At 37.0% G+C, this 10,494-nt stretch overlaps 1 protein-coding gene across 1 annotated transcript; it reads right to left on the reverse strand.

The window, feature by feature from the left end:
* Positions 1-1,062: 1,062 nt before the first annotated feature.
* LOC126631379 (probable histone H2A variant 3) lies at positions 1,063-5,696 on the reverse strand. The gene is made up of 3 exons (XM_050301525.1): positions 5,629-5,696; positions 1,515-1,602; positions 1,063-1,383 (listed from the first exon to the last, which is right to left on the reverse strand). The coding sequence occupies exons 1-3, from the start codon at positions 5,694-5,696 to the stop codon at positions 1,063-1,065; spliced, it is 477 nt and encodes a 158-aa protein (XP_050157482.1).
* Positions 5,697-10,494: the final 4,798 nt, after the last annotated feature.

Consider the following 10,494-nt stretch of genomic DNA (forward strand, 5'->3'; position numbering starts at 1 on the left):
TCCCTAGAAAATCCAGTCCCTAGAATCTTTGGTTCCTCTACACAAAATCGCATCCTGTAACCCGAAATGCAGTTCAAATTCGATTTTGAGGAAAGAGGATTCACAACTTCATTAATGCTACTGTTCTATTGAGATCAGGGGTGACATCTCTCTTCGAATTTTCGGAAAAATGTCACCTTCCAATCTAAACACACCTTCAATCCCTTCATCATCAGTGTCCTCGGCCTCATTGAAGCTCCCCGATTTCAAACAATCTGTGAAACTGAAGTAGGCAAAGATCGGATACCATTACCTTATCACCCATGGAATGTACCTGTTTTTATCCCCTCTTTGTGTTCTCACTGTGGCACAACTGTGTAGACCTCCATGACCTTTGGGATCAGCTCAGGTTCAATCTCATATCCGTTGTCCTTTGCTCGGCTCTTTTGGTCTTCTTATTGACCCTTTATTTCCTTACTCGTCCACAGCCTGTTTACCTTGTTGATTTCTCGTGCTATAAGCCGGAGGATTCGCGAAAGGTCACAAGGCGGGTCTTCATGAACTCTTCCCATTCAATAGGAACAGTCACTGAGGAAAACCTCGCGTTTCAACGCAAAATTCTTGAGAGGTCGGGTCATGGGGACTCGACCTACCTCCCTGAAGCTGTTGTACAGGTGCCTCCCAATCCGTGTATGGCAGAGGCGAGAACGCAAAATTCGGATTATGTCTTTAATTAATCGGCTGGTTTCTTTTATGCTGTTTTTATTCTCTTGGTGATCCAATTTAAGTGGGATTAATATCCAATTTAGTTTAAACATATTCCTAGTATCAACTTTTAGTTGGTGTTCTTTGCATCCTGCCTACATATTTCGGATACCTGTTTTTGGTCGGATCCCTGAGATAAAATGTCCGCACACCCCTTTTCTCCGCATGCACATCATTTCCCTTAATTTAAACCAACTCTTGTCAAGATTTGTCTCCCATACTTCGGATACTTGTTTTTAGAAATGCACTTCCAGTTATAATCGGCCACGATCTGGTCGATATTAAGAGAGAGAGAGAGAGAGCGAACCCACAAGGATACTAGTCCTTGGTGGACTTGTTGATGAGACACTTGTGAATGTGAGGGATCACGCCGCCACCGGCTATTGTACCTTTGATCAGGGTGTCGAGTTCTTGGTCACCACGAATTGCAAGCTGCAAGTGCCTGGGTGTGATGCGCTTCACCTTTAAATCTTTCCTTGCATTGCCTGCTAGCTCCAACACTTCAGCCGTAAGATACTCTAAGATAGCGGCAGAGTACATGGCAGCTGTTGCGCCAACTCTTCCACTGGCTTGAACCCTTGTCTTCAAAAGATGGTGAATTCGACCAACTGGGAACTGCAGGAATGTGCATTCATGTATCTGAAACAGGAACCCAATGGGTATATTATACCAATTACCAAGAAACCAAACACAATCCATTGTTAACTGGAACACTGTAAGAACTACAAAAATCTTCAACACGTGGGCAAAAGTCCTTGATATACTCATGCCTGGAACAACTTCAGGAGCCTATACTTGAAACCCAAATTATCATCTAAAGCAAAAATATACAGCACCTCACCCAGGTCAATGACACATCTGATCATATTGTAGTCATTATTAAACGAAATAATGCAAACTACCATTTAACGTTGGAGAACAGGAAGAAAGAACAGCCATCTCAACCGACTATTTACACATGGACCAGAACCTTGGAAAAGGAAAATAGGACACAGAAACATACACCTAAAGCTTTTGTCAACCATGGTCTGAAACCATATATTACCACGCTAGCAACCCCAGCAATGAAAGTTTCCTTTTGAAACATTATTCGGCCTACAAAATGTGTCCCATCTCATCGAAATAAGGTTGAATTGTTCGCAAACACAATTTCTGTGATCTGCCTTTGACAGAATTATTTAGGCAAGCCTTTAAAGGCACCTTCCATGTAGGTAGTCACAATTATCAGGTTATGTTCAATTGGGGTATTATGCCAATAGCTCTGCCTGCTTTCATGCCTCACCAACATATTACGGCTTCGAAAAAAATTACAGGAAAGTAGGAAACGACACAATGGACCAATGTTCCAATAGTAGAGATCAACATAATGAATAAATAATTAACATAGAGACAGCCGCATATCAGATCCTGATTTTATATCTTTCGGCCATTTATGATTCCCCCTATATCCATCCGGCACAACCTCCACACAAACACAAAGAAATATCATCGTTTAAAGTTCAGTAAACCGGGACTTTACTATTCGGTAACAAGTTATTCAGGATTTTATGAGAGTAAGATAATATCAATTCCTAGCCTCAACGGGAAATTTTAACCTCATCAAGTTTGAAGAACCTATCTTAAACTCATTGTAGAAGTAGGAATTTCTGAAACAACTGCATTGCATTGCATGCCATGCCCTGTTGCTTAACAGAAAACTAAACTAACTCCATGAAAGATTACTGTAAATCATCCTTGAGACATCTCAATGCACGAAACTATCGAACAAAAAAAATGCTTGGGACGGAAAACCCATTATCAAACCCTTTGCTCCTTTACCGGACATTTTCTCGAGAAAATTGAATCCAACTAAGAAAATCGCCAAACTTTTGGTTTCGACTCGGCGAAGCGCGACCTCAGAGAGAATTTCCAGAGGGTGGTGGGTCGAGAAAGATCGAATCTTTTTTGGATTTGACACAGAGAGAGAGAGAGAGAGAGAGAGAGAGAGAGAGAGAGAGAGAGATTATTTATATGGGAGGCGTTGCCGCTTAAAATACACGCCGAATTTTGGTTAATGACGGAGAAACCACCCCTTTGGTCAGTGGTTATTTGGATTTGATTGGGTCGTTTTGTCTTTTGGATTATTGACGTGGATTAATTTCGGGGTTTAAATTTATTTTTTTATTCTGTTTAAAAAATATTTCTCACTTAGCACTACTGTTTAAGTATTTTTTTTTTTTCACTTTTGAGTAGATATTCGATTTTTGTTAAAAACAAATTTAAGAAAAAATTGTAATAATAATCTCTCAACTATAACCTAATTAAAACTATAATCTATAAATTAATATTCTATTAAATTTGGTCCTTAAATTTGACAAAATGTTGAGCAATAATCCTCGAGCCAAACTCCGTTTATTTTGCTATCCATTCTAATTATGTGGCATGCACTTGAGACCCGCAATGATATTTTTTTTTTAATTATAAAACTTTCTAAGTTTTTTGAAAGAAAAAGAAAATCAACCCAATGGGTGCTCCGTAACCATAGCTTCCGCGAGAGAGAAGATCCGGAGTGATGAGGTCGATGACGATGAACTTCTTCGCCAATAAAATCAAACCCCCTCAGCCCTGTGGGTGCTCCATAGCCATATCCCTATTATTTCTTTAAGAGAATTTTAACCACATCTTTCGGTACTATTTACTTTAATGAAAAATCATATTTTTACATTAAAGAGTCAATCCTGATACTATTCACTGTACCTTTTATTTTGTCTTTATCATTAAAACTCAAAGTTTTTAAATCTTTTTCTTTTAATCCTCCCTCAACCCATCCACCCCACTTCCATGAAATATGGTTCTACTCTTGTAGATTTGAAATCCAAGAGTGTGTGGCCCACACACATGCTACGTAAGCGTAAGCACAATGAATGGAAAAATAAATGGACACATTTTACCAAACTGAGGGATCAAATCTAATGAGTTTTAAACTCAGTGATTATTCTTCCAATTGAATCATAGTTTAGGGACCATTGTTATAGTTTTTCTTTGACTTTAAACCACATTATTATTACCTCATTGCAAGACTTAGCTCATCCATTCTCCTTTACTATAAATCATATCATTTGTAAAAAAGAAAAATATTTGCCAATACAATATCAGGTAACACAATACTTGTAACTCCCATATATTCTAATTGGATAATAATGAACTATGTCAAAAATTTCTCAAATACTATTTAATATATTTGATATTTTTCGTATTTAATTCAACTTGGCACTATAGTAGTTCGTTCCTGGTGTGTGTTTTCCCATTGCCCGCTGTGTCTACCGTAGAATATTTCTTAGGTTTGTTTGTTCTTGTCGTGCCGACTGATCCACAGCAAACCCTAACCCTATTTCTTTGATATAAAAATATATATGATTGTCGTAAACAGTACATTGCCTTGTGAACAGTTCTTTTTGCTACAGTCCTAAATAGTATTCAGTGTTATGGTAAAATATTTCATGCAATTCTGTTGTGTGTGTTATTTTTTACTTTTTTCTGTCATTATTATTTCTCTTTTTCTAAACGGATTCATTGAATTGTGGTGTTGCTATGCATATATTTGGAACTGAAATATAGATAATTGATACTGGTGTTTCTGATACTCATGATCCTGCTGTATTTGATAAATTGGGAAATTATATTCATCCTTATATTATGAGTGCCAATGCTATACATTCACCACTGACAGATGAAGGTAATGTCTCTCTTGCTCCGACTTTATCGTTGATTCGTGTTTTACTTGTTTCTAATTTAAAATTTATTGTCTGTTGGGATACTACTAGGCTCCCTTCATTCATCTGCCCACTTCTATCCTAATTACTGCTTCTTTCAGGATCTCAAAACTCTTAAGTATTAACTACATTATAAAAGATGAAATTGGTACAGAGGAAGAGAAAGAATTGGTAGAGAGAAACAAGAAAGATTGTATAGATTGATTAGAAAAAATGTATACAAATGAACTTAAGGAAATGATAGCTATACCATCTCTTATATAGTCATATATCCCAATTACAATAATACCCTTCTAACTATATTAACAAACTTAACCACTAGAATAATGCCATGTGGCATTTTTGTTATATTAGTTATTACTCCCCCCTCGAACTAACTTGGAGTATCCAAGTGAAGTTTGAACCAGCCAGTATTTGAGACTGATTTGTGCTTCAAGAATTAACCTGCTGCAAACAAGAAAGCACCCACTGAGACCAAAAACCTCTGTACACCCCATTATCATCACACAAGACTACAACTGTTGCCGTTGGTGAAGCCATGATGAAAACCACAAGTACAATCTAGCTTTATCTTTAACACACCCAACAAATTTTCGACTTTGAACTGAGAAGCCATACTCAATCTACCAAGGAGAATGACACTCCAAAAAAAAACCAAATCTACCAAGGAGAATGACACTCCAAGAAACTAAATCTGCTAAGGAGAATGACACTCTAAGAAACCAAATTAACCAAGGAGAATGACATTCCAAGAAACCAAATCAACCAAGGAGATTGACACTCCTAATAGCTTCCTAAATCTTCCTAGAGACTAACATCAAAATTAACCAAGAAACCAAATATAACCTTCACATGAAACTTTTGAGTTGGGTAATTCGACAAACACCAGGATTGCACCCATGTCTAATCTTTTCTTCTATACCAAAGAACAGAGTAGAGATCATAGAATTCACTGACCTATTTCTTCAACCAGTTGGAGTGCACAAAATCATAACCTGAAGAGCTCCCAAGAGTTGCAATCTTGAACAAACAATCCACCAAAAAATTTGCAATACCCAAATTGTTTCACAGCCAATTCCACTAAAATATCACAAGAAGCGAAAATAGTTCGAAAAATTCTCAACAAGCATACGCTATTAAGCTACAATGCTCGTCACCGCCATCAGCAAGTGCAACCATCAGCCCTGTGCAAACATCCATTAACTTGTTGGTCGCTTGGGACATCCATCATTTGTTTATATGAAGCACTTGTTCTTACTCTTGTTCTGTAAGTATGGTGAGTCTGATTCTAAGTGTGAGACTTGATCTAGCTAAGAGTCACCACACTATTACAAATGGGGATATTACTGTCGGATTAAAAACAACAGGAAACACCACTTACTGTCGGATTATTGGGCAAAATCTGACATTAAATCGTGCAATGTCGGATATAGGAACCGACACCAATGCTACCGTTACAAAAAGGGTATTGACGTCGCTTAGGCACCTTAATCCGACACCATGAAGCAAAGTAATATAAAATAAAAAGGAACAAAGGCGTCGCTTAAAAGCGACATTACCACTGACGTCGCTTATAAGCAACATAGAAACGCACCAAGATGTCGGTTCAAACCGACATTTAGTAGTAAATAAATAATTAAAATATCACACTTAGTGTCGCTTCCAACCGACATCAATTGAGTTAAAATAATAAAATACGCAAGTTAACGTCGCTTACAAGCGACACTACACATATTAAAAATAAAATTTTTTACAAATCCTCACGTCAGATTGTAATTGTTATATTTTGATATATTTTTTCAAGTCTTCATGTCAGTTTTTAATTAATAACAATTACAAAAAATTATATGAAAATAATTCCAACCAATATATCATTTATAGGCCAAGTTTTAGTCAACCATTAGCAAAAACTCATAACAAATATTTTATATTTCAAATAACATACAAAAACTCATCCGTCATAACAAACACCAAATCCGACATTACAAATACAACATACAAAAAACAGAAATAGAAACTATAAATGCTAGCACAAGTGTCATACATAGCCGACAAGAAAGCGAACCACACTATTTAGCAGAACCAGAGCCCGAATGTGACCCCGTTCCTTCTCGAGATGCTTCTTGAGTTCCTTCTCGAGATGCTTCTTGAGATCCTCCTTGTGATCCAATAAACCTCGTCATGTCCACATCTAATGGACCACCTGCAAGCATTCTAGGAAAACCTCCAATTGGAACATCCAGGCAAATCCCATCATAAGAAGCCATCTCAGGTCGATATACAGGCATTTGATATGGCGGCTGCTGCATGTATGACATGGGTGGCTGCTACTGCATGTAAGCCATGGGTGGCTACTGCATGTAAGCCATGGGCTGTGTTGGATACATCGGATATGGAGGTTGCTGATTATAGCCTATATACAGATATACAGGTGCACCAGGAGGCTGATTTTGGGGTGACTGTTGGGTTCCTTGTGGGTATGGATATGGAGAAGGGGCTGACCCGAGCCTGATTGTTGGGTTCCCGGGCTATACGGTGGTATCAATTGAATTTTTTGCAGTATCAACTTAAACAGCTGATTCTGTTCCTGCTGCTAGCTGCGTGTTTCTGCAAGCATAAATTCTAGATCTGCCATCCGTTTAGCATGAGCTTTTTCCTTCCTTTTCAATTCATTGTTCTTGGTCAACAACACTGCCACTTAACTCTTAGATGATCTTCTGGAAGAACTAGAAAAAGTTGAGGAAGATGCATACGACACCATATCCGGAGTCACCCTATGTCCATTCCCTCGTACTCTATTATGACGCTCAGGACCCATCGTCTCCACATAAACCTGGTCCTAAGCTCATCACCATCTTCATGCCCAGACTCAATCATAGTTTGAATATTCCCCTCCATAGCCTTGCAATAAAAATTTTAAAAATAAGAATTCAACTATAGATAATAAAATTTAATAACAATGATACATTACAAAGAAAAAATCAATTACCCCAGTGCGCTCTGACGTTTCATCAATCCAAGTGCGATCCTTTCGAGTATGACAGTGACGAAAAAACGAAACAGGATCCGCCTTTTTCCCATGCTTTTTCCGCTATAATTATAAGTCAACAAAAAAAAAATACAATTTTCACCAACCATCAAATTATAAATAAATTTCTACCAATAATATATTAAATTTTAAAATATCTACAATTCTTGAAAATGAACAACCCTTACAAGTTCTACCCTAACTCTTGCAAAAGACTTTGCACCAGTTGTGTAGTTCATCGTTTTCAATCGCCGATTATACTTATTTTTTGTAGCAATCTCCTAGAAAAAATAATTTATTAAACACATTACAAACTTTAATAAAACAAATAATAAAAAGTTTACCTTCATTTTTTTCTTTGTTCTAGTAGGAGACCAATTCAGCCCATTGTTGAGGATCCACATTAGGAAGAGTTTTCCGGTACTCCTCGACTGGTTTATCAGTATAATGTTTTTTTTTTCAATTTATTTCTATATTCCTTATGCGCATGCTCCACAATATGAAGTGTCATGTGCCGGATCATTGGCATTTTCACCTTATACTCTTCTTGAAAAATAATAGTTTCCTGTACGCATAAAAAAAATCAAGCAAATTAATTATTACAATATACATTGACTAGTTATACTCTCTTCTAATAACATAAAAATAATTCTACCTTTATTCTTATCCAAAAAGCTTCTCTGCGATCTTCCTTGATTTGACGCCAATCACTCACCAATAGCATATGTCTAGAATATCTTACCTCTGCCGCTACATGTTTTGAAAATGCATTGGAATTTTCACTAATGCATTTTCCCGACGCATCAAAAAACAAACTTGTTCCTTCCAGTTGGGAATCGAGGGTCCCCATCCTCGTTGAGTTGTTCCTTATAAACAAAGAAAAAACAATTAAAAACCATGGACCAAAACAAAAAAACTAAAACTAAAAACCATAATAAATTAAAAATGAACAACCTTCGACTTCTTCCTCTTCGAAATGGGGTTCGTCAGCATTTTCATCTTCAAAATGATCCATAACAAAACAATTTGCAAGAAGTAAAAAACTAAAAAGTGAAATGAGAGAAGCAGTGGAAAAACAGACGAAATTGGGAGGGAGATGGACATACTGAATTTTGGGAAGAAAAGAAAGCGCGGGCAAAATGGGGGGGGGGAAGAAGGGGATTAAATATGGATGCTAACTTGGTGTCGGTTAAAACCGACATTAAACCACTGACGTCGCTTTAAAACCTACTGGCGTCAAAATAACTAAGTCATAGTGTCGGTTTAAACCGACAATACCACTGATACATTTACTGATAAAATTAAACCCACCTACTTTCTGACAAAATTTAATGAACCAAACGTTACGTCGGTTTAGCTACACTTGGTGTCGGTTCAAGCAGACACCATCACTGACACATTTACTGGTACAATTAAATCCACAAACTTCTGACAAAATTTAATGAACCAGCAACAGCGTCGCTTTAGCTTAACTTGGTGTCGGTTTAAACCGACACCATTACTGACACATTTATGGCCTCCACACACTTCTGACAAAAGTTATTAAACCAGTGTCGCTTTAACTAAACTTCGTGTCGGTTTAAATCAACACCATCACAGACACATTTACTGTTGCATCTAATTAGACAACAACTTTCTGACATAGTTATTTGAAATTTACATGGCGTCGCTTTAGTTAATCTGGATGTCGCTTAAAACCGACACTATTGTTTGACAAGCTTTAATGATGTGGCCGTTGCGTCGGTTTAGTTATATTTAGTGTCGGTTTAAACCGACACTACCACTGACACACTTTACTGCAGCATTAAATCATACAACCACTTTCTGACCCACTTTACGTACGAAGTGACTAATTGAAAGTAGTCTTCCCAAGTCCACTTCACGTCGGTTTTAGCCGACACTACCTCACCCATGTCGTCGCCTAAAAGCAACAGCAAAATAGTTTTAAAAAAAATGTTTAACCCATAAAAAATAAATATCGAGTTTTTTTTTTGGTTATCTCATATAGCATTTTAAGATTTTAATAAATAAAATTGAACTTAAACCATATACGTAATAGAAAACAAAAATATTGTCTAATTAATACTTAAAACACATAAAACAGTTAATATATTTATTCCATGTCATCATCTGTCGTGTCATCGTCAGCATTGGCATTACTAGCGAACTGGGTAGGCAACGGTAATGATTCATGAAAATGAGTCTCTTCCACACCAACCCTTGTATGGAAATTTTCATGGTCAAGTATCTGATCATCCAAATTTGGTACCCTCCATTGCATCATTATCCTCTAATACGTCAAACAAATCCCTTGGCTGCTGATGCGAAAATAACTTAACACACAAATTAAACCCTCTTGTATCAATTGTAGTGAAGAATGTAAGTAGGGATTGTTCTGGACCGGGGATTAGGAGGGCTTGCTAATAACCTCTAAACTGACTTAAAAACATAAAAACAAAGTTAAAAACACTAAACTAGATTCAAAGAACTCAAAACACACTCCAAAGACTCAAAACAAGCTAAAAACGCTCAAATCTGCCTAAAAACACAAACTGGGCAGATTTGGACTCTAAACACACTTTTGGACGAATTTTGGTTTTAACTTGGTTCGAAACACTTAAAAAAACATAAACTAAATCAGTTTCTAACTAATATGACTCAACAAGGTAAAGGGGGTTTTGGTTTTGACGAATTTGAAAACAAAACAAGTAAATTAAAGAACTAATGAAATCTGCACGAAATTGAGTAGATTGAATGGATGGAAGGCTAGCTAGGAGGTTCTTCTCCACACATGACACACTTGCAAACAAAACGATTTCCAATTGCTTTTCACTAACCTATGAATTCTCAACGCCCCAGATTAACTGTGAATTGCACTAATTAACCCCCAGATTTTCCTAATTTCATTGAATTGGATGATTGCATACAACAACCCAAAGCATTCCCCACAAGTTCCCTACATGAATTGCA

Source organism: Malus sylvestris, chromosome 8 (assembly GCF_916048215.2).
Source record: "Malus sylvestris chromosome 8, drMalSylv7.2, whole genome shotgun sequence".
Lineage (NCBI taxonomy): Eukaryota > Viridiplantae > Streptophyta > Magnoliopsida > Rosales > Rosaceae > Malus > Malus sylvestris.